The sequence below is a fragment of the Erpetoichthys calabaricus genome, chromosome 13 (assembly GCF_900747795.2).
Source record: "Erpetoichthys calabaricus chromosome 13, fErpCal1.3, whole genome shotgun sequence".
In the NCBI taxonomy this organism is placed as follows: Eukaryota; Metazoa; Chordata; class Cladistia; order Polypteriformes; family Polypteridae; genus Erpetoichthys; species Erpetoichthys calabaricus.
Genome location: NC_041406.2, coordinates 61275323 through 61301612, shown reverse-complemented (window position 1 = coordinate 61301612; position 26290 = coordinate 61275323). Strand labels below are relative to the sequence as shown.

Below are 26290 nucleotides of genomic sequence, written 5' to 3'. Positions count from 1 at the left end.
AAACTGAAATACCCATTGAAGCACACAATCTGCACTTCATTTTTGACAAAATAGCTTCTGGATGGCATTACCACGTTTTTGGCAGCCATTTCTGCATTGCTGTGACATGATAGAAGTTTGCATCTGTAGGTTGCTTTAAGAGTGGAGCAGATGCTATTCATTAAATTTGTTTGCAATCATGGAATTTGAATACCTTTCTGGAAATAAGAGTTTTTCTTTCCCGAGGAATCGTAGAGCTACTAAGGTAGCGCTTTAAAGCCACTCGCCATTACAGTAATATATTCCGTTCAGCTCAGTGGGAGGCAGGCATGAAGGTAGAGGTGGACAAGGGCACGAGAAACAGTAAAATGAACAAAATACATACATTAAGGCTGTTTGTATTCAACTAGCAAAATCTATTTCAATTTAAATGGGTGCAAAGAAACATTTTTACATGTGTGAGACTCACTGCAAATAATAAAAATGCTGAAATAGATATCCATGCCTCATTTTTGTAGTCTTATATGAATATTTTAGAGTATGAGCCTCAACATTTATAATGCAAACATCTCATATATGAAATCATTTTCTTTCAGAGGTTACAAAGCGTATATATCTGTTTTGAACCTCTGGAAGGTATCATTCTTTAAAATGTATCACTGGATTTACTCTTTAGAATTTCTTTGAATATTTAAAAGAGACATCATGAGAATAAATAGAAAAGCCATAGAAGAAAATGAAAAATAGGATCAATATATGTTTATATACTTCTGATAGATAGATAGATAGATAGATAGATAGATAGATAGATAGATAGATAGATAGATAGATAGATAGATAGATAGATAGATAGATAGATAGATAGATAGATAGATAGATAAGTGAACCTAAAATGTTACTTTCTTTCACACACAGACTATTAGCATCTGCTTGCAATTATGCAGAAAGAGAACTGTTTGAAAGAACAATAGAGATTAATTATACATCACAGTTCATGGTGAATGTTGTACATATAGTTACATTTTTCATGTTGGAATTCTTCCTGTGTGTTTTATTTTGTGCTGATGTCCTCAAATTAAACATTAATAGCCATTTCCATATGTTAAGATAATCGTTGCTACATTCTGTACTCTCCTGAACCAAATTACTTTCAATGCCAATGAAAAAAAAAACCTCAAAACTAGTAGTAGAATTAATTTTTTAATATTTGTTTGAAGAAGTTAAAAACAAAAAGGTACATGTGAAAAGGTGTACAAATTTCAAAACCAGAACATTCATTACACAGTAATTACTTTCTACTTGCTATTTGATTACACTTGATGACTTTTATTATAGGCAATTGCTAACAAGTCATGTACCCAAAATAATAACTACACCATGTAATTATAACAAAACTGAATTATAACACGAGAACTTTCTGGAACTGCACTTTATTTCAGTCTTAAATACCAGAATCTCTAAATGTTCATTAATTCCTCCAACCATTTAATCATTTCAAAGCAATACAATTCAGATTTACTAGAAAGATGTGTAAACAGCAGCAGTTAAATTTATTTAGCAGTATATCCAATAAATGGAAAACCTCCAAGATGTGCATAAGGCATACAGAACTAGAAGTTGGCAGCCCCAAAGACAGAGCTGTGACACTGTCCACTTTTAGTCTTCAAGTAAAGTAGTCTTAAATGGACAGCAGCATACTGCAGCTGCAGAGGTGCAAATACCTATTTCAGATTATTACTAATATTCCTGTGATCCTTTCTTTATGAATTGATGTCTGAATGTTGCATTTGTTCTTCCTAAATATTGATTTATTTTTTTTATTTTATGGGAGGCTTGCATGTACTCTCTCTGGCATTTCATATTCATAAAAAAATAAGAAACAGATGTTGCTAGTTTAAAAGCTAACATTAAATTAATCCAATGTTTGTGAGAGCAGGTGTGTGCTTAAGTGTGCCCAGTGGTGGACTGGCATCACTTTTAGGACTGACTCCTGCATTCCATCAATCGCTTCCAGATTGATATTGGCCTTCCCAGTAATCCTGCACTAGAGATTACTGGTTTGGAAAATAATTGTATATGTGGATGGAACTTTCTGCTAATGTTAGTTTGTTTATAGAGTATTTTAAATTTACCAGTCAATGATTTTGGCAATTGGCAAGTCATTTGTAGTAGATTTAAAAATATTTTCATTTTCTTAATGTAAAATGCAAAAAGATATTACATTAAGGAAAAGTATTTTATTAAATTTTGTACCAGATAGATAGATAGATAGATAGATAGATAGATAGATAGATAGATAGATAGATAGATAGATAGATAGATAGATAGATAGATAGATAGGTAAATGTAAATATATGTGTGTGTTTGGTTCCAGAAATCAAGTATTAGTACAAGTGCTAAGATAGCCCCTTTCTTCATATTTTCTAAGATATTTTGAAGAATTATTGTTATTTTATTCTATTGAAGTATTAAATTTTTAAAATATTTGTCTTGTTTTTATGTTATAAAAATGGTGCATGTATGAGTATGCTTTACACATATTGGTTTGTATTTTATCTTTGAGCAAAAAATAAAAATAAAAACGCATAACATGAAATAATAGCAAAATTATTGTACACCTATGTATACTTTACATATACTACAGTTGATTATTGATTTCATGGTTTTTGCAATATATGTGTAGAATATTTAACTTGATTACCTTTTAAAATTGTTGTTATATATAAAAATCAGAAGCTCTAAATCATGGACCTGCCTCTAAACAATGTTTTCCTTGGTTTCTTTATTATCTTAGTATTGTTGGACTCTCTCTTTTGAATGATGAACAAGAAAACAAAAACTTTTAATAAGGACAAGGTCACCACAAAAAGAATATCACTCTGTATTTTGCAATATATATATATATATATATATATATATATATATATATATATATATATATATATATATATATATATATATATATATATATATATATATATATACATACAGCAACAAAAAGCTACAAGAAGACAAAAATCAAATTTGGAGTTTCTGAAAAACATTATTGAATAATTAGATAAGACCTTAAATTTACAAAGATGCTAGTATAAGTTTGTAAAAGATTAGAAACAACACTGAAGCTGTGGGTTCCTTTTCAACCTTTACCTTTTCTTTTCTTTTTTCTTGTGCACAGAGCGTACAAAAACACTTTTTTCTTTTATGTATTTTTTCCTCCTCGCTTTCTCTGTCCAGACCTAACTAATACATTTACCTTATCGAAGGAGAAAGCAATCAATTAAGAGATCACAAACAACTGGACTGAACTATATACAATAACAAAATTATTTGTGTCTATACTTTAAAGTTATTACATTGAACTATTATCTATTTTATCTAAAATATATCTTACACTAGTACTCATACTTAACAATGCTGCTTCAGATAAACACATTTTCTTACAATAATGGTGTGTGGTTGAGCCTGTAGAGGGCAGGCAAGCAGGATGTCAGTAAATCTAAGTCTATTGGAGGTGAATGTGTTGGTTGCACTTCAGATGGCCAGAAGTTAAGAAAGTATATACACTGAAGAATATCTCTATGAAGGTTGAGTGTTATTACATTTATCTGATTGGACTTTTCTTTTTCCATAATTGTTTTATTGGTTTAAAAATTCCTAGAATGAAATTAGGGTGTCTATTTCTGTTACGAAATGACAGCAACTATGAGACTAACTCACTTTCAAAACTACAAAAGTAATACATCGATAAAAATCTGACTTCAACTATTGTACTTCTGTTGATCATAATGTAGGCTATAATATAACAAGTTTTTCTGTGTCTGTTTTTAAATAGTCTAGGAATAGTGTGGATCTTTTGGTTCCATGTTTGTGTAGTTGGTCTCCATAAAGATGTTAAGTTGCTGTGTTTTCTTTTTGCAGTGGTAAGACATTTTTTCAATTTTAACTTTACATAAACAAAATCAAAATTACATTTCAGACAGTTCTGTGCATAATTGTTGCAAACCATAGATACGTTTAAAAGGAACTCAAACAATTTATCTTAAAAAATAAGACTTCAGTGCAATTCACACAAAACCTAGCATCATATCATATATCATATATTAACTAAACTAGTAAAGGAATTATTTTTTTAAATTCTCTTTCACTCAAAATCCATCTGTACATTTTGTGAACTAGCTTTGTGCAGGTTTCTAGACAAACCCAACAACTGCAGAGTTTTTCATTTGAATGATCATATTTGACCTAGAGTACAGTAACCATCCTATTGCCACTTTGAAATTCCACTTCTTTTTCACCAACCATGGCAAAAACAATTGGATGAAATTTCTAAAAAAAGTGAAAGATTGGTTTTGAAACAACAAGTGAAAATGGAAGGTGCCCTTCTGACCTGTTACCTGCCTTAATGTAAGTTCATATAAGGTGTAGCAGATGGCTGTGCTTGATGTGCTTGTCAGAAGAGCAAAGCAAAAGGAACAAGGAATTAAATTAACTGCTGACAAGTCCATGAACACTCGTTATACAGTATTTTCTATACGTTATGGACATTTTAATAACTGTAAGTGTTTGTGGCACTTGCTCAAGCAATAGTTGTGGCTCTTCCCTTTAGTTTACAGACACTGTTGACAATACTGAGCTAGATAGGTTGACTAAAAAGATATGGGACGCCTTTGCTAATTTCACTGCGGCTAATGCTGTGCCTGACATTATTCAGTGCAACACTAAAACACATACATGCAACATGTATTTTTGAGATACTCCTTAAGCATGCAGAAATTTGTTTTAGCATATACTTTTTAGGAATCACACCGACTTCGCCTTAATGTTACTGCAGTCATGTGGGTTTTCCTCTGAGTAACAGAATTACTCCTCTTTTTCATCATATTAGAATCAAACCACATTCACATATAGTCTTAATGGCTTTTGTACCACATTACCTTTTATGAAATGCTTTAGAAAAACCACATGGCAAATGAGTAAGTGTTTTTAAAACTGATTAATAATTTTGAGGAAAAAATGTAATAATGTTAGGATAAAAGAATTCTTTCTATTAAGAATTTTGTTTACATCTGACATTGTTTTGTCAATTTTTTTAGTCCTTCTTTACACAGAATTATTGTGGTGAAAATGTTGAACATGTAGTTCTGGATCACCTTATGCCAGGATGTTTTCTTTCAAACTGGAGCATAGTGTCTGTAGGCCCATAACTGCAACATAATTTATATAAACTTCTAAAGTCAGGAATATATACAACAAGTTGTTTTTACTTACATCTCAGTTAAATTCTAGGTTTTTTTTGGTTTGTACATTTCTTGTGTTGTTTCTTTTTTTTTTATTAATTTACAGGTAAGTAGCCCCTGATCTTTTATAATACCGTGTGCCTGCTGTTCTTGAGCCGCCTCTAAACACAGTAACAATTTATGACTGTAATTCAAAATAATTAAACTTTAAGACAGAGGGCAGACCCCAGGCTCCCTCTTTAGTCTCTACAGGGATAATAGAGTTTCAGAGTTGGCGTAAGCCAGTGATAGATAGATAGATAGATAGATAGATAGATAGATAGATAGATAGATAGATAGATAGATAGATAGATAGATAGATAGATAGATAGATAGATAGATATTTACAGTCAAACCTGCAGGCTTTTTATCTTTTACAATTTTTTTTATTTTGCTTGATCACAAAATTATATTGAATAAAAAAATGCAGGAGCAGTGTTGCTAATTTTAATCATGATAATAATTACATAATCAGCATGGTTGTGGCATACAGCTGTACAAGCAACACTTTAATGATAGTATGGGGTTGCATTTTGACATTTGTAATTCTCTCAGATTTTTGTAAGCATACAAGTGCCAAAAAATGGCTTTGTTATTACCTATTTAGTGAAAACTGAGTTTGTAAATGGGAATAGGAAGGAAATAAAAAAAAAATCATGTTTTCAAAACTAAGCCGAAGACGCATTTCAGGCATGAGGAATTATTGTTGTAATAATAGCTTTACTTTCTTTTTTAACACACTAATGTCCACACTTTACCAATACGCTAATAAAACACATTACTAAAAGCTTGTACAAATATTTCCTAAATATTCAATGTGTTCTAATTCTGTACATGCCATTTTCAAAATGTCTGTCAGTATACTTAAATGAAATACCTATCTACAACTGTTGTAACTTCACTCAAGCACTTAAAACAAACATGCTCACTTTATGAATGAATGTACATTTGATAATGTATAATGCAGAGTTCAGAGTCTGTAGACAGAAAAAAAAGTATTTTCATAAAATTCTTGAGCACCTTAGAAAGCACAGTGCTTTCATCATTGCTTTTGCCAGTGACCTGCAGTATTAAAATTTTTTTTTCATTATTCTAGGCTGTATTTGTTTGGAGAAGTTTGGGAGCCACATAATTCTTTCTAACCACAAAGGGTTCGGTGCTCTTTAAGCAGAAAAATAATACAATGTTGTTGCTGCTGTTTTCTACATTTTTTCAAATTAGAGCACATTAACTGATTATGCCAAGCCATCCAGATCCAAAGGTCTTGGTTGAGTGGTTAGTAAAGACTGCAAATATGATGCGGTATAATGTGGCGTTGCCACTTGAATACTCATTTTATTCTCATGGACACTATGGTTTCACAGACAATTATTTATCATGCAGTATTTCTTACCTTAATTACAAAATTATTGGTGAAGTTAACAAATTGTGTTTCACTTCATCTCACTTATTTCAGTGTTTCTGTTTCTTTCTGCTTTACCCGGTTATCATTGACAAGTAGATCCACAGTTAAACATCATTATGAAATGCGTTTTCTTCCAAATTATAAACGTTTTATTAAATTGAATGTGGATGTTGTAACAGTTTTGAACCACCACCACCACCTCCTCATGTATATCTCATGTCATTACACATTACACTACGGTATCCAGTTAGTCTTCAGCTGATAGGGTGGTGTTTTGCACCCCCAGAATATCAGGGATCAATTTCGTTGATTGTCCTTTTTTCTACTATAGTGCCACACATGATGAGCAATCTGAAAGCCAATCAAATTGAAAGATGTTGTTGATATTCAGATTAGAAAGGATTAAGTGACTAACATGTTAAAATCAGAGGGAAAACGTGCTTATTTAAATCCTCACTCATTCAAATTACTAAAGCACAATGAAGAGTTACTTGTGTTTTTTGTGGGGGTAATCCAGGAGTTTCAGATTTAAGTACAATATGATATTTGATTGGGTTCTTTGTTGTACTTCTTTAATTCTTCTACATTTTTCTTATGCATTGGTTAATTTCCTGTATGGCTGTTACTGAGTGGCACTGCAACTGACTTCTAAGTCTGCTAATTAGGTTGCCTTGCATCTCTTTCATGCTTAATTTTAGTTTTTGCTTAGCATTAGACATTTTTTTTTTCATCAGCTGGAGGTTTGGTCATTCTTGGGGTTTGCATACCAGTTTCATTTATACTTCTAGTACATTGTGCAATATATACAGTATTCTTTAAAATTCTCTCATTTACTTAATTGATTGTGTTTGCTCAATGGAAACAAACGGAAGGATGTGAATTGTACCAACAAGTACAAACGAGCGGCCAATCTAACTATGATGCCATTAATACACTTGAGAGATGATAGGTAGTATGTGTTGTGTTGGCTCCGTTTTAATTTGCAACAAAATCAAATTATTTTATTTGAAATATAAGGTATAAAAAAAATTTAAAGAGAAACACAGCTTGTAACAAATTTAAAGACTTTATTGCCTCAACTGAATGGAGATCTATGGGGAAATCTTTTAGCAGCCCATTGACACATACATGAAGTAAGTGGACAACCAATTTCTAAGCTATGCAGCTAAAAGAGGAAGGTAATTTGATCCATTGAGACAGATGTGGATCCAGAGCCATTCCTTGGAAAATGCCCCCACGATTCCCCATGATTGATCTTCCTGGAGCTGAAACACCTATTATTAGCAACAAGTCTAATAGCATCAGGATGGTTCTGTTTGTACTGAATGTGACTTTTCTGAACATCTTTTCCTGCAGCTGTGCAAAGCAGAACAAAAAACAAAGCAGGGGAAAAAGAAAATAATAAAGTTTAATAACTCCATATCAAATGCTGGGACTTAAATGTATATTCAAGTTTATATTCTATCCAGTTTTATACAAAAAGCAGCCTTTTCTGTCCTTGTATTTATGTACAGTATAGATAAACTTACGTTAGTATTCTTCTTATTAGTAGTATGCGTAGCACTATGGGAATTATTCTATACAAATGAACTGAACAATTTTAATAATTACTCGATATATATTGCTTTAAAAGAACGGAAAATATTGAAAGTGTAGTCATAAAATACAATACGATCTCCTCCCATATATTTCAAATTCTGCTTTGAGCAAAACCGGATATAAAATATGCCTTCAAATTGACACGCGTGCTTTAATGCAGATAAATCGCCTGTTCCTTTCATATAGACTCTCGAACTATTTACTTCATGTGCACACAGTATTATTTAGTTCCCTGATCTTTAATTTAAGTTATTGATAATAACGAGCGAGTAACGCATGTAGTTCCCTTTAATCAGCTGACTTTTTAGCTTTTAGGGACGCGGGCGTTGCGGAAATATTTTAATGTGCAGTCCTTTCTGTTTGATGCTTTGCAGCCGTGCTCACTTACACGGGCGCTATATAAAAAACTAACTGGTTTATTCCTTGAAGCGTGCAGACTTTCTCTAAAATGCAGCAAAAAACGGCTGTACACCTGCTGCGGATCCATCACTGGCACCAGCTTAGAGTTTTATTCCGGCTGAACTAATTTCTCTAGCGTACTTCTGGAAAACAGTGTCCTCGGCTGTATCTGCAACATATGTCTGCCTTCAAACATTCAGCATTTTTAAACATTAGGTCATGTGTTTTCCCTGAGTGTTTTTGATTTATATTTCCAACCATCCACCCCACAATTTTCAAACGCTCGCGAGACAGGAACAATCCCTGGACGGGGCGCCCGTTCATAAATAAAAACGCTTCTATTGTAATGGAAAGGTATGGGTTTACGTATTTTTAACAACTGAACAAAATATCATAAATAATCATGTGTGGACAGGGCACCTTGGCATTAGCAAATCGGTAAACGCGACTTAATCCGTTGATCACGACACCGTTACTTTCACGACTCGCATTTCCCCAACAATCCGTTCAGTTCGGCCATTTCTGTCAAAGTTGTAATTATTCTCATCGGGTAATCGCTGCCATTATAGATTAGTAAAGACAAAACAGCAGATAGTGTACAGGAAAACTGTGTTAATATGTTATATTAGAATGAACTCCGACCACAGTCCGAATTTATTTTATGTTTTGTTCTATCGCGAATAAACTGATTGTGAGGTCAGGAAAGAACTTTTAAGTGTAGATTCAAAAATTCATATCGTGCTTCAAAATTAACATATTTCATAGAAGAGTCCTTCTTCTTAATATAAGGCGATAAGTTTAAAATGGAATCAATGCTAGATCCATATTTACAGTTTATGTATTTATTTTTAACACGGTAACCTTTGATTAAAATAAATTCAGTTATGTATTTCTTGATTTTACATATTAGTTCCTTCCTGGGTACAGAGAAACGTGTATTTTGAATGCAAGGACATCTACGTAATTTTATCTGAAACAGCGGGAAAATTATTTGAATTTCAGTAGATAATCCAAGCATATATTGTTTATGCATGGTTTTTCAATATATTTATTAAAATTACTTAACATCGACTACATTAATGTCTTCATTAATATAATAGTAACATTAGCATCCGATATTTTAATGGAACCAATAACGCAGACTTGCGTCTTCTTAAATACAAAATTAGTAAGAGAGACATTACCTACTTCCAAAATAAAGAGGGGGGGGGGGGGGGGGGGGAGGGTGTAAATAAAACGACAGGTAGTGTCAGTAATACAAATTGGTCATTTGAACAAAGCCCGTTTGTCCAAATACGATATACAGTACAAGATGATTAAATTAAAGAGAAATATTCCTTAAGGCATATAGCGGAGGAATATAGCAAGACAGCTAAGATACATTTTTACTTGGAAATCTGTTTTGTTTTTTCTTTCCCTACAATGGAAATTGCATTTTTTATAAAAAGGATAGGAACAAAATAGAAACTGTACATGTCGATAAGATGAACCGGGGACACTGGACTTCATTTGACAAACGTCCTAATACATAATGTGTTAATTGAGCAGCTGCTTCTCTCTCCGGTCTTTGACACGAACGTGGCAAAAAGCACCAGGAAATCATCGCACGTACTCTCTCATCCTGTGCGTTACTTAGGTCTGTGATTTAGAAGTCACAGGCGTATGCTGGTGACAAAGCAGCAGTGCAAGATCAGATAAGCAGAGGCGCTTTAACGGCATTTCTTTCATGACAAACTTAACCAAAACATTCCTCATCAATACAGGTGCCGGTGAGAAGCTTTTATTGGTTGATCTCTGATTTTCTTTCAGTTTTGTTATATTACATAGCCATACATTTCTTCGTACATTATTGCAGAATCTGAAAAAAAGATGAAGAAAATGCATCTCTTCTACATAATGTTTAGAAATCATTGCACTGCGAGCATAGAGGGAGCACATCTTGGTTTGTTTGAAAAGACGAAAAAGTGTGAGAGGCCTGTAATCGGTGCGTGGCTATTGCCATTTCACTTAACATAGTGCGTCATTTAACAGTTGAATTCCTAGCCTATAGTGTGACAGTTTTTTTTTTGTTAAATGGTAGGCTTTCCTGTACACAGGTAGACGTGCTTTCAATCTTAATGCCTAAACTGGAAGCCTCGTTTATAGTCACCTAAACTGCTCGACCGGGTGTTTGTTGGTGTGTTGTGAGGGAGGAAGCGTGCGGACTGCTCGCAGGTGAATGGGATACGCGGGCGCGTTTCTTGTTTAGAATCAAGTCATGCCTTTGTTTAAGATCTTCAGTTACTCAAGTTTCTTTTTGTAATACTGACTACATTAATGTTTGCTGCAGTAAACGTACTTCCCAGAGTATGCATAGGGAAGCATCACCTGTGCCTTTAAACCATATACAGTAAAAAAGGAAATACTGTAAACTATGCTTCCTCCTATTAGTCTGTCAAATCTAATCTTGGTTTGGCTTCGGTTAAATGTGAATGCGGCTTTTGCATTTGTCACTGCCACCCTGTATGCCAATCTTAAATTTCAGTTCAAAGCAAATAAGACAACGGAATCCATTATTTCCCGCAACGACGTCTTCAGTAAAAAAAGCAAGTATTAAGCGCATTAAACGTGTGCATTAACCATGCATTAAATCCATCACCCAGTGAATCCCCAAAACAAAAGCACTGCCTAACATATGGTAAAACAATTGCTATTATTTGAGTAAAAACCCAAAGAGCATGAAACGCATGTTTTAATTGCTCCTTTTTCCAAATTTCAGAGATGGTTTGTGCTTTAAGTGTGAAATTGGAATACATCTAACGGACTGTCTTTCTTTGAAGTGTCACACTCTCAGACTTGTGATATAAAAGTGAAGACCAGAAACCCATTACATTACTAGGGTAAAATGATGAAATGAAAAAAGTGCATTACAAGAAAAGATATCTATTTTGTGCTCTTTGTTTACCGCTGTATTTTTCATTATCCTAATTCATTTGAATGGCTTTCAAACTGGAAAATGGAAATGTTGCTCTTGCCCCTATTTCAGCAGCAGCGTCCTGGCAACAGAGCAATTTTCTATCATCAGGGATAAATGGCATCGAACAGAACATTCTGATAAAAAAGAAAGAAAGAAAAAAAGCTTTAGCCCAAGAAGCCCATGATTGCTGCCCTTCCTGTCTGTCATCTCTTTACAAAATCCTCTCTTCAAAACCTAAGCTGCATGCTGTCAGAGCTAATAATGTCTCATAAAGCTAAGAAAAAGAACTAAAAATCTATACACAATGTTCTCATTTGTTGAACTTGTTCGATGTGCTGGAAGTTTTAATACGGTAAATATCTTATTTTACTTTGCTGTGTATTAAAGCAAAAGCAGCACCCATAACCAAGCATGTCATTTATTTAAGGGTGCATTTCTAGAAGCATCAAGAATGAGAACCAATTACGAGCACACCTTCCAAACATGCGCTGCTTTATATTTTTTACTTTTAGTATTACATACACATGACGTACTTGTTGCCTTTAGAATAAAGACATTTAAAGTCTGTCTGCAGCATTCAGTCTTTCTTTATTATAATATCTTAAATGAACTTGACACTGAAAAGGTTGTTTGTCCGGAATAAGGGAACAAGATAGAGGAAAATTCAGTTCACCCGAACGACATAAAATAAAATGAAAGAAAAATAAATAATAAATAAAAAAATGTGGAATATGGTCAGGTTTCTATTGTTTTGGAATAGGAAATGCAAAGATGAGAATTACACTTGACGCCTTCACTGCTTGGAGTGCTTGGAGTGACACACTCAGGGCTAGGCCTGTTGCTAGTATCTGTACAAGTAATAATAATAATCATCATAATAATAATAAAATAGCTTGGTTAATGATTTTTTTCAAAATTCGTTCCTGAACTATTATGACTAAAAGAAGATACGTCATGTATTCACGTCCATTTTATCAAACCACCTCATGGTCTCGAGAAGCCGAAACCACTACACATTTGTGTAGTGTTTTTATGTATTAATGTAATAATTTATTAAAATACTTTTCCTATAACTGCTCTAAAAATTAAGAAAGAAGCACGTCAGCTATATTTTCCTGAAAGTCACGATAACAATTAATAAAGATGTCACGATAAATTAATAGAGGTGTCACGATAGCTCATAGTCAGCAATGCACTTATCTATCTATCTATCTATCTATCTATCTATCTATCTATCTATCTATCTATCTATCTATCTATACAGTAATATTTTTCAGTCAAAACCAATGGAAACCTTTATGTTTTATCATTTATGCTAATCTGCAAAGGTATACAGAAAAAGGCCAAAGTAAATAATAGTTCACACACGTGATTTCCCCAATAATTTATTAAAGTGTTTATGTGGAGCAACATACAGGATTAATTTTCTTATTATAGTGTCAGTCCAACTATGAATCTGTTTTCTATTTTCACTTGCTTAATCTTCAGACTCTGCTAATCAATTACGGGGAAGGAAGAAGGAGCCTATCCAAACAGCAAGCTTACCACCAGCTCTGGATGAAGTGCCATAATAATAATAATAATAATAATAATAATAATAATAATAATAATAATAATAATAATAATAATAATAACTAAACGTATAAAGGTATCATGCTTACTGAGATCGCTTACAAAAAAACGGACTTCTCTACGTATGGCTCGTAAATACGGCATTCCTTTTCCTTGAAATGATATTTGAAAACGTGCACTTTTTTCAAAAAGAAAAAGCATTTTAAAAAATCTGAGACTTTCGTGTTTTATTGTTTTAGTTACCGGAAATTATTTATTGGGTTTCTTTTCCATTCGAATTTTAAAATGACATACATATTTGAAAATATCCGTTTTTAAAAAATTCACCAGGCGTAAAATTGATGCAGCATTACTGAGTGCACCTGTACAGATGTCAGCATTGGAAAAATGAAAAAATAATACTTTTAGCCGATTAACTGTTGTAAAGAAAGAAAGAAATATATCGGCTCTAAGCTAATTTTATATTTGAAATGGTGTGTGTCGGTGAAAAGTTTGTCTTTCATTCCTCAGGGGTTGCTTCTAATATATTCATCATACAATCATAACGAAAATCAGTTAAATCAACATAAAGCATATATAAATGACATTTTTTGTTAATTTATATTATATTATATTATATTACATTATATTATATTATATTATATATTATTGCTAACAAGGGGGTGGCGTTGTAAAAACCATACCGGCTTACAAATGTGTGGCTTCTTATTTACCCGTTTTGTTTTAATATCGATTTTGTTTAAAATACAAATAATTTCTAAATAAAATTGATGCTGAATTGTATTACTACAGAAAAAAGGTTCAGAATGTTCAAGACATGATCCTTCTGTTCAAGAAAACAAAACACAATTGCAGTTTTGCCTATAAGGTTTTACCAGAACGCGCACTATATGCAGCAGACAGCGGCCAGCCCTTGTAGTGTGTGCGATCCTGATTCTTGCTGCATTACTGGGAGCAGCGTGTGTGATCCATCTGAAGTCATTTTTGCTTCTCGCCACTTCCTTCGCACCATGAGATTTAAAGCCATCGACGCCTGCAAGTCTGTCACGGAGTTCGTGGGTTGCAAATCCAAAAAAAAAAAAAAAGTTTCACTTTTTCCCTGTATTGGACTAGCTTGCTTAACGCCCCACTAGATTCCCGAAATAGAGACTAGGATTATGGTAGGTGGCTTACCGTGCAATACAGTCAATAACTGCTAAAACACTGACCACAAAATCTTAAACTCTTGGAAAATACATATGCGCAAATGTGTTTTGCATAAAGCGTCATGTCAACTTTCAAACGTGATTAACAGATGTTGAAAATCGTAAAATTGTGTACCCATTGCACAGTCTGCTAAGCAAATGTTTAAATCTGACCAAAAATTGTGTTGCCCCGGATTTAAATGCCGTATGGTTGTTTGTGCTGTTCAACATGACATCATGAAAAAGGCCTGCAGTGACAAGATGATAGTGAAAGCTTTTGACTACATTTATATTTCAATAAAACATGTGGATGTTTTGTTAAAAACCTTGCAGGATTTGTTAAAAAATGTTGCTGAATATAACATTAATGCTCTTGTGATTCAATCATTCAAGCGTGCATGGCAAGATAAAAGCAATATTTACCCTCCCCCTATATAAAAACAAAATGATTGGGCAAAAAGGTCATAAAACATAAAATTATTTTTTTTTAATAAATGAAAGGTTTGAAAATATTTTGGTGCATGTATCTGAGTGTCAAAAAATTGACAAGGACTGGCCACAAATATAAGTCCACGTGTTCTTTTTATAAAAAATACAACAGAACAGTATTTGTGGCATCTTAATCCGAGATATAAAAAGAAGCAAAAATCTTGAAATATGTATTAGTAATATTTTTGATAGAAAAGGCCCGTAGAAAACATACCTACTATGATTAAACCTTTGAGGTAAAGCCTCTTATCTGTGAAACAACACTGTATAGGACGGGATATACCAAGAGACAAAAACTGGGGTTGAGGTCAACAGTTCCTTCAATAGAGAGGCACGCTAGCTGTTATTAATATTGTGCACAAATAAAAAATAAAATATAATAACAAGAAATAATAATAATATAAGAAGAAAAAGATAATACTAACAATGATCGTAAAATTTGAATTTCTGCCGCTTGATTTCCACCGGCACCACGTCTACCTTTTTAACTGCTTTCATAAACGCTCGGTTTCATTTTAGTTGCTTTTCAGCAGCCCGGTTTCACATACTTTCTGTCTTCGGAAGGGAAAGTGTTTCAGACATCACAGCTGCCTTTCAGGCATTTCCAGCTAGACCCTCTGCTCCATCTATAAATAGGCCAGCAATGTATTTAAGTATACTGCACAAATAAGCTTCAGGTAGATATAAGAGTAATTGTTATTCAAAATAAAATGTCAAAAAAAGTTGCCTAAGAAGATCGCAAGGTTTGCCTTTGTAAATGGTTAACATTTCACATCCTTAAACATCTCTCATCATGATGCCATTCGTGATGTAAGATAAACCAGACTCTAATTGTGGTCTAATAAAATAGTTCGAGAAATTTGACATACAATTTTGCTTAAAATATAATTAAAAAATAATCAAAAACAATATATTGCATTTAAAATGGAAACTTTGTATTGATTTCTATGTACTTTATATGTATATTTATTATAGCAATTTCAATAATAACGCCAAAGCATACTGACAAATCATTTATTTAATAATAATCATCATCATAATAATGTATTTATAAAGGCCTCGACAAATAAGCATCTTTTTTATTATTTTTATATTACACGTGTATTTATTTGGCTGGCCATATCCTCTTCTTCGTACGTCGTACATTTTCAATTTTATCCCGTTGTTTTTAGCATTTTTTTAGTTGTAGGATTAAAGCAAAACATTTTTTACGTAATATAACCGATTTATAATCTTTACCCTATAGCAAAATAAAAGGAAGAGGGACAGAAAGAAAACCAAATGATTCTTCTAACTCTGTTATATAATAATGCACTGTTTCCTACTGAATAGCAAACAAATCGAGTAAAATACAATTTTAACAATGATACACCGCCGCACCCACATGCGATGACACCTGTCATCCCAAAGTAGGCTAGCACTCAAATCACAGTTTAAAATGGGAAAAGCCAATCAAAACCAGCTACTTGACAGGAATCGCTTTTCCCAGCGGGAGAAATACAACAACAATAATAAAATTTATATTGATAGAAGATGCTCTCTATGGCATGAAATACATTTATAACTGGACAGTCATTAACCTAAAATGTGATCTTGGCATTTTTTGAAAGAGTCAGATGATTTAAAGAATTTACACCTGCTTGTTTATTTATTTATTTATTTATTTATTTATTTATTTATTGGGCAAGTCAATAATACACACTCTGGATGTATATAATCCCACTACGTTTTAATTTTTTGATCTGAAATGTTTAAGGTGTGTTTATTTTAAATAAAACACAGTTGAGCAAATCATTCGTTTTAGATTTTAAGAAGCAGAGCTTGTCCCTTAATATGGTTTATTTCTGATAGGTGATTTAATTCCCTTGTTGCCTGAAAAGATGATCTCCGCCGCCTAAAGGAGAACCTGTTTTTATAATACACCTAAAACCTCATGTTCAAAGGCAATAAAACTGTCACAAGGCTGTAGATTAAGGTGAGTTGTTTGAAAATTACAATTAACCGCTGCCAATGATTTCTCAACCAAGCGAGCATTAAAATAAAAGCAGGGCTGCGCAGAAGCTGAAGGTATTGTCTGTTTCGTTCAAAGTCGATTAGTAAAAGTATGGATCTGGTTTCTGTCTCGCGTGTTAAAGTGGAACTAAAGTTAAAGAAAAGATCAAGTCTACCTCTTTAAACTCTATTCAGAGTTACTGAACCGACTCAAGAGGCTGTGGTATAGGGAAGAATGCAACCGGAACACTTTTAAAAACATGATAACGCTAAGTACACGTCAACAAATCTATCTACGGACTCTTTAAAAAATACATACGTACGTCTTAAGTGTGCTTTTTAAAGGTTCTTAAGATCGATAAAAAGAACATTTTACAGCACGCATACAAAAAGTATATATATTTTAAATGTACACCAGACAGCCAGACAGACAGCCAGACAGACAGCCAGATAGATAGATAGATAGATAGATAGATAGATAGATAGATAGATAGATAGATAGATAGATAGATAGATAGATTTAATAAACTGCCTCATAAATGTTTCGCTGGGAAACAAACGAAATTTTACGTATTCGTTCAAACCTCTATTTTCACTCTTTTTCCTGGCAACATAAATGCATGGTAAGAGCGCATATACAAGACCGAGGGTCTGTGTGCTCATTTTGAAATTTGCATCTGCTCAATGTTTAAATTAACTTCGAAAGCTCTCTTTTGTTGTGCGATTCTCTGAAAAATGCCCCTGGTGATAAAACAAGACTCCTGCTAAGTTCATACACACGACTTGTACGTATAAATCAATTTGTATGAGGAGAAGAAAAACAAAACGCAGGTAACGCAATCCTACCTTTGTCGTGACAAAGCGCAACCAACACAGTCGTCTTCTGTAATGTATTGGTTGCAAAAATATCGGGACAGCGTTAAGAAGATGCAGCCTCAGGTCTATGTTGAGCCTTGCAGCCTGCTTTTGCCTTGGTCCTCTTTGAAAAATGGTTATCCTGGCTAGCTGTGCAGTTTTAAATCCCTTAGTAAATAATAACCCTAATAATAATAGCAAGGTATGAAGTTCTTGTTATAGAAATGGAGAGAACTGAAACTAAACGCTGCATTTAGACAACCATTTTTGATAAGAGGATAATTGAGGCGACACTAGTGTATAATTAGAGGATAATTTATGCTATATCCACTTTTATTCCACCTCCCAAAATAAACTCAGTCCATAATCATTACAGGCGAATTGTTCTGAATTTTATAACAGCAATTTGAATAAAGTGCTGCAGTTAATCAGAGGAGATTTGTGTATCCCTGATTACAACCATAATTACCTCTTCCCACCATTTAAAATTAAATGAAAACCGCATTTTTTTTTAATAATTGTGTTGACAATAAAATAAAATCATCTGAAATGTGAATTAAGAGACTATTAAAGGGCGAAGGTACTTTGCATTGATCGTTTATATTGTGATCAAGATTTGCCAAACCGCTAACCGCACGTATAATTTGCATATATTTGAAAGTATAACACACGCTTCTGTTTTCAATAGGGAAAACGCGATGCTGACAGTTCTCCAAGGATTCATTCTGGTGACACGTAGTCGATTCATTTAGACCATGCACAATATGAATTAAATGTATTTCATATGAAGGGGATTCCTGATTGCCCGTCATTGTTGTCTACATATGAATCTACGCATTTTGGATACTACACTTAAAATACAGAAACAAATATTGTATGCGATTACGTTATCGGGATGTATTTTTATTCTGCGACTATAATACACCTTAAAGTATCCCAAATAACTAAATAACATTTATTTCTTTTAATAAACGATTATTCGAAGTCCAGAAATATGACCTTAATCAACGCAGTTAGTTTCAATGTTAAGGTTCGTCATTTATTGCAGAAGAGTTTCGATCGGTTTATGTTTACATAACATAACATTTTTTGGGGAACACAACATCCACAGCCTTCACAGTTATCAATCATGTTGTCGCCGTAAGCGCATGAGTAAAATTAGTTTACTTAAAACCTGATAGCAATTCGTCCGTTTAAGCATTTTAGTTCAAGTCACCGTAGACCTTATATCTAATGCTTCAGACAGTCGGAATCATATTTTTTTCTCTTAAATCCCGTTTAGCTGCTTCGCAATGTGAGCTTGTTAGGTGGGTTAACTCACTATGGAGTCTCCGGCAGAAGCCGAGAGTGGATGACGTCAGGGGTTGACTGACCAATCGGAAGGCGCTGCCCTTTGGAGACAAACCATTCGACTTGTGGCGTCTGCATCAAGTCTGAAAGCAGAGGCTCAATTTTAACAGAATCTACCTTAAAATCTCTGCCTTAACTCCAACCTATCTTCTGCCAAAACAAGTTGGAATCTGAGAAGCAAAAACAGAAAGCTTTTTTTTTTTTTTTTTTTTGTTTACTGGAGTTATTACGACTATAGTATTTCTTCTGCAAAAGAAAGAAAACTCAGTTTAAATAGAGAGGAGAAATACATAACCTTCTTGGAACTGAGTGAGGGGTAAGTGCTCTCCAAGCAGAAAATTTGATGATGACCATGACTACGATGGCTGACGGTCTGGAAACCCAGGACTCGTCCAAATCTGCTTTCATGGAGTTTGGTCAGCAGACACACTCCCAGCAGAGCTCCCCGTCCATGGCAGGCAGCCACTACCCGCTCCATTGCCTTCATTCCGGCTCTCATTCCCACCACCATCAGCACGACGGGTCCCCGTACTCCGGTACCAATTCGTACAACAGATCGCTGCCTTACCCCTACGTGAGCCATTCCCACCACAGCCCCTATCTACCGTCTTACCACAGTAACAGTACGGCAAGTCAGACACGGTTAGACGACACAGGTAAGCACTTGCATTTCAATTCTTTTCGTTCTTTATTTTTGATATTTTACTGTGAGTTACAGCGATATCTATGCAGTTCATCATTTGTGTCTCGTTTCTCGTGGGGAATTAAAGACTACTGACCATGTTTTATATTATGCAGTGCTACAACGTTCGTTTGTAATGATCAGCGTAACAAGATGGTTAACATTAATGCGCTGATTCTGCATATCTTGGTCATCGTATTTCTCCCCATAACAGTATTTTACTTTTTTTTTTTTTTGTCTCACGCACGAGTTTTATCAATGGTTTCCAATTTTTATGTTTTTGACTTGTTGCCTTCCCCTCCTCTTCATAATTTCCATTTGCTCACGTACCTGCCTTAATGTGTGACCCAATGACAGTTATGAAATTTTACTATAACAATTACGTATTACGCTGTTCTTTTAAAATATGTAATTAGCATTTAATTGACCTACTTTGAGCTCTGTCATTTCATTTGATTTAACAAAACATTGGAGGACATCCATTTTGCTTATAATATCGCAAAGGTTCTTTCTTTCTTTCTTTCTTTCTTTCTTTCTTTCTTTCTTTCTTTCTTTCTTTCTTTCGCAGTCTGTGTCAATGGCATTTAACAACTCACATTCTACAAAACATGATATTATTTATAGTCAGTTTTTAGCGGCTTAGTGAAATGATATTTTTTGAAATAATTCAAGTATTCATAATCATAATCCTAAATTTAAAATTAGCTGTTTCCTTCTTTTTTAAATTTAACGCGCAGTTTATCATTTGTTATACTTTCTACTATGTTGGTAAATGTTTAACCTTGTTGATACTTTATAGAGCAGCAGAAAACAACAGTGATTGAAAACGGCGAAATACGTTTTAACGGAAAAGGAAAGAAGATTCGCAAACCTCGGACAATCTATTCAAGTCTACAGCTGCAGGCTTTAAATCACCGATTTCAACAGACGCAGTATTTAGCCCTGCCGGAAAGAGCGGAGTTAGCAGCGTCACTGGGACTTACTCAAACTCAGGTAAAGAAGGACCAGACACAATTAAGCTGGATGGTTACTACAATAACGACCGTCAGGGTGATGATCTTTTTAGTTGTGTATTCTTGCAGAATAAAGTATAGCTGTAGGCCTGCATCTCGGATTCCATAATAGCAATAATTTCCTTTTCAAACGCCTGCACATTTTTGAGTGTAAAATTTATAGTAATGCACTTAAAGCAGATAAACTACTCATAGAAAAATAAAATAAAAATGTCACAACAGTAGGATGAAGTGTTAACATAGATTATTTTCTTTTACTATATCAGACAAAATGATGGGCATGTGTAATGTAAAATAAAAGGAAATAGTCTCCATAAAAGACAAACACAGGTCGACCATTTTGATCTCTTTAGAATTACCTGCCCTTCTGCAATTATTGGGCCTAATCTGAAAAGTGATCATCATCTAAATTGTAGTAATAGGTAAAGAAAATCCTCTAAATCGTACAATAGACATGTTTTTGTTCCCCTTATTAAACATATTGATCTAATATTGACTGGAACTGTTGGAAAAAGTATGAGAACTTCAAGCCCTTAGTAGCATTGGCTTCATCCAAGAATATTTATTGTATCTGTTGATCAATAGCATACATCAGCCTGAAGGTATTTTGGCCCATTTCTATTTACTGACATAATTCAAAAAATTGTTATTTTGGGGATGCCTTGGATGAACGTTTTTCTTCAGGTCGTACATCAAAATTTCAAATAAGGGGATTTCAAAATTCCTTCCATTTTTTTTTTTTTCTAAAAACATTTTTCTGTGTTTAGGATTGTTGTGCCACATGACCCATATTCCTTTGTGCTTTTGCTCATGGACATAATCCTTGACATTCTTCTGTAGAATTTTTTTGGTACTTTTTAAGAATTCATTATTAATGAATTCTGCCTGACCAGTCCCAAAACACTTTAATCTTACGGCAGCACTTCATAGTTTGAATTATGGCTCTTCATTGAAATGCAGTATCTAAGTGTATCCTTGATCATGCCAAAAGGTCAACATTTATCCAATGAAAATACATCCATTTACACCCTGAATCATAAATGAACTCTATACCAAACTTGCAGTGAGTTGCAATCAATGTTCTTTCTCCAAGCTGTGGTTTCCTCTGTGGTATCATCCCATGTATACATCTTGTGGGCAGAGTTTTCTTTATGGAGCACTCATGCATATACACATTCGCCGTTTCAAGAAAGACTTAGCCATTACCTTAGGTCTGTCTGTGACTTTCTGGTTTGTTGTAGACATTGTTCTTACAGTAGATTTTTTAAAACACTCACCCCTAGGAATAACAGGAAAGGCTTTGCATTGACTTCATTTGTACACTACCTCTTTTACCATGGCCAAAGTCTTTAGCAATGGTTTTGCAACCCTTTCTGGGTTTGTGAACACCAATAAATCTTTTTCAGAAATCTGCAGGAATTTCTTTAGATAACTGCCTTTTTTCAACACCTGCTTCTGGTTTTGTTGATTGTGGTCTCTAAATCGGGCCATTTATCTCAGAAGTTCACATACTTTTTCTAGCAAAGATAATGAATAATGAATGGGTTTATGTATTCAATAAAGACATGAAACACCTTTTGCTGTATGTTATTTGTTTACAAATCCTTCACAGATAATGTGTTGTGTTTCTAACCTTCTTTTCCATCTTTCTTCAGCAAGAAAATAATCTTTACCTCTAATCTATTTGGTCAGATCACTTTTGTCTGTTATTAAAACTTGCATGAAGGCTGAATGATGTTTTAAGTTGAATTCATTGAAGAACAGAGTAAACTGTAAAGCATCTTATTTTTATTTTTTTTTATCCCTGCTTATTGGTTAGTTGTTTATTACTGACTAAGGTGTACAGGTTGTTGCTACTATTGGTTATTTCAAATTGACAGAAAGGCTTGTAAAATCTTTGTCCTCAGATTCTACTACTGTATGGTTATTGCTAGACAATCTTCTGTCAAAAACAATCATCAAAAGCTTTGAAGTTTCCTCATTTCTACCAGCCCATACCCTTTTATCATCTTGTGTGATTTGCTTTTCTTTTACATGTTGTATTGGTGTTTGTTGCAGGTGAAGATCTGGTTCCAAAACAAGCGTTCAAAATTTAAGAAGTTGTTGAAGCAGGGCGGGAATCCACATGAAACTGATCCTTTGCCAGGGACTGCTGCCCTGTCACCCCGTTCACCCACCATACCACCCATCTGGGACGTTTCTGCCACTGCCAAAGGGGTTAATATGCCTGCAAACAGCTATATGCCGGGGTATTCTCACTGGTACACTACGCCACATCAGGACACAATGCAGCGACCGCAAATGATGTGAAGACTGTTGGGTTCAGAACTGCATTTAATGAGTTTAATTGATGGCCAACACTTTCCCAAGGGACAAGGCAATTCTGAGTAACAAAACCTAAAGAATTCTGTAACAGCCGAATGTCTAAAACAGTCATCTATGACCAGGCCATTTTCTGGCTTAAGGACAACGCTGACAATTTAAAACGGGTTTGTTCAGGTGGACCTAAAAGATGCAATTCAGACAGCATGAGGGATCACATGAACGGTTCTGATATAACAACAAATCCAACAGGAACACGTTTGGTGACAGGATAACTACTATTTTGTTCAGGAAGGTGCACGTCTGCTGCAAGAACTTGGGATAGATGAACATACACCAATGCCTATCTGAGAAGAGGAATGAAACGTGGATCTACTGTGATAAACATCACAAGCAGTCATGATGAATATTCCTCCATAGGAGAGGATATACACAATATAAGTTATGCGCATGACTGGCTATTATAGGCATATAACAAAATCATGCATTTTAAGGACACTGTATGTATATATTGACTAATTTCAGTTGTATATACTTTATATGTTTTATGTCCCTTTCATATATTGAGTAAAAATCACAAAACGTCAAGTTGTCTTGTATTTTGCTACCCACTCACTGAAAGATGCATTGTAAATGTCAAAGCTCTTTTATACAATTTAATTCATTTCAACAGCTTACATCTTGGCTCTTGTCTACTCATTTATATATTGCCCCATACAGCTGTAAATTAGTGTGCCTAGATCTACTTTATTTTTCTATCTTTTTTTGCACGTATAGCAGCAGTTCCGATCATCAGATACCAAAAAAGCGAAACAGCTATAGCAGTTTAATATTTAATATACTGAAATGTCCCTTTGCTTGTACACAGGCGAGGGAAGCTGCTGTGTCGCAGTGAGAGTCTGCGTGATCGACCGAATTCAGAACATACTGTACCTCAGGCAGATTGCAATAGATCACTGGCCTTTAATGCTCAGTCTCCTAAAGACGAAGGTATAGAGAGCACTTTCTTTTGCCATATGCACTGAAGGCGTGCTCGGTTTTAAGCTTCTGATTACTATTGGCTTAACGATCATTTTGAAAATGACAATCATACTAATTAGGGGCAAAAAAAAAAAAAAAAGTGAGCGAGCGAGAGAGAGAGATTACTTACCCAAAGCTATAGCTGCTGCTCCCTGTCTATATTAATCGAGTGCTCTGGTTCTGCTGCTCCGTGGCCAGTCAATCTTGTCATTTTCTAGTACACTCATTGCAGTATTGACAAAATGTTTTTCTTTTCTCTTTTTCCCCCTCTCAGTGTGAAACAGTGAATGCCAAGCTCCCCAGGATCAATGCTGAACAAAGCATACAGCTGCAGTCCCGTCCAATCTGAAGCAGATATTTGGGACAATTTATGTTTTTTATCCGCAAGAAGAGGTTTTTTTTCACTCTCATAAATGCAGGCATAATTAGGGTAATTTTTGATGTAGCCTGCTGATTACAGCGTTTTTACCGTCAAAGATAATTACCTGTAATTTTCCTCCACTTTTAATACTAAAAGCCATCTTTATTTGGATCCGAGGTAGCAAAGACGAAACAAAAGAGAAAAATTATTCTGTTATTCATACACAAATTGCAGAGACGAAGGCCTTACAATTGTTAAGGGAATTATCTGAAATTACAATGCTGAAATGGGAAAAAATGGAATAGCCTTTTAAGACTGCAGCTGCCACTGAAGTTTAATGTAGTAATAAGCCGACTTTATTTATTAAATATCACTCTGCAACTGCATAGAGGAAGGAAGGTAACCAATATGAATAAATACGCATAATCAGGTGTTTATGCATTTCATATGTATTGCTAAGCGCTATATCTCCGACTTTACACACAAAGACAAGATGTCTTTATCTTGTTTTGACTACTCTTATCTTATGATTGCAAAATATAATCTATTGATACAATCATGCTTTTGCAAGACTATTTCTAATAAAATAACATAAATAACCCACAATCTAAGCTATATTTGAAATGAGACGTCATTTCCAGGTTAGATGAGTTGTATGTCCATTTCCGTTCAATTCTACCTTCTCTCATTCACTTTGCAGTCATTTTGTAAATGAAATACATAATTAATATGCCATTCTTGTTGTTCTCTTCTTAATATTTTCTAAATAAATTATTAACCACATTATAACTAACACCAGCTGAAACATTATTTACATCTATATATCTATGGTATATATACATACATATATATATATATATATATATATATATCACAATTTTCTTATATATTATGCAAAATGTTGTTTATAAAGCTGTCGAGCAGAGGTGTCAAAAGGAGACCTGCATTAACGCTATTTACCTGTCACTGCGGTAAAAGGAAAGCAGTTATTAAGTCACAGCGTCATCTATGGAAAGGCAAATGAATCTCTTAAGAGCATTTGAAAACACACTTAACAGAAATTTCGGAGGGTGCAGTGACAGCTAGACTTGTATATCAATAGTCGATCTCGACTTTGGCTGTAGCTATGTTGCACTTATGATTTACGTATGCACTTTCCGTATGAAAGGATTTACAATGACAGATTTTTCTATCTATCTATCTATCTATCTATCTATCTATCTATCTATCTATCTATCTATCTATCTATCTATCTATCTATCTATCTATCTATCTATCTATCTATCTATCTATCTATCTATCTATCTCGCTTGCATGCTACATTTTATACTTACTATTAGGCATTATATTTTCTTAATGTGAACCATGCAACAGTGATTGAAAATCTTCCACATTCGTCAAAAACTGCTTTAACAAAGATAGAAATTTCTATGTCGAAGTATAGATAGATAGATAGATAGATAGATAGATAGATAGATAGATAGATAGATAGATAGATAGATAGATAGATAGATTGTGCAGCAATTTTCGGCAAAAAAAAACAAAATAATTGTCCACTTACAAAAAACAAACAAAAAGCTACAGAGAAAACTAAAGCACTCAAAATCGTCTTTATTTTATATAAGTTAATATTTTGATGAATTCTTCCATCTGTTACATCGATCTACATTTTTTTACAAACACGCACATTAATGACCTGTTATGCAAAGTAATATATATATATATATATATATATATATATATATATATATATATATATATATATATAGTTCCTTTCCGCATCAGCTATTTAAGCTATTCCTTAAAGTTTAAAGGCTATAGACATATATACATGAA

The 26290-nt window shown here is 34.0% G+C and overlaps 1 protein-coding gene and 1 long non-coding RNA gene across 2 annotated transcripts in view; one reads left to right on the top strand and one right to left on the bottom strand.

The window, feature by feature from the left end:
* The window catches only part of LOC114663367 (uncharacterized), a 47800-nt gene extending 29611 nt beyond the window's left edge, over positions 1–18189 (bottom strand). Inside the window, exon 1 of the long non-coding RNA XR_003718121.2 lies at positions 17698–18189. This is a non-coding gene — a long non-coding RNA (uncharacterized LOC114663367). The remainder of the gene's footprint in view (positions 1–17697) is intronic.
* A 291-nt stretch (positions 18190–18480) lies between these two features.
* dlx6a (distal-less homeobox 6a) lies at positions 18481–23750 on the top strand. The gene is made up of 3 exons (XM_028817051.2): positions 18481–19712; positions 20538–20731; positions 22810–23750. The coding sequence occupies exons 1-3, from the start codon at positions 19400–19402 to the stop codon at positions 23059–23061; spliced, it is 759 nt and encodes a 252-aa protein (XP_028672884.1). The 5' UTR covers positions 18481–19399; the 3' UTR covers positions 23062–23750.
* Positions 23751–26290: the final 2540 nt, after the last annotated feature.

Bases quoted from the DNA above. Each gene is read 5' to 3' on its own strand.
- dlx6a (XM_028817051.2), top strand. From the start codon at position 19,400: ATGATGACCATGACTACGATGGCTGACGGTCTGGAAACCCAGGACTCG. The intron at 19,713-20,537 runs GTAAGCACTTGC...GATACTTTATAG, and splicing joins GACACGGTTAGACGACACAG to AGCAGCAGAAAACAACAGTG. The intron at 20,732-22,809 runs GTAAAGAAGGAC...TGTTTGTTGCAG, and splicing joins TGGGACTTACTCAAACTCAG to GTGAAGATCTGGTTCCAAAA.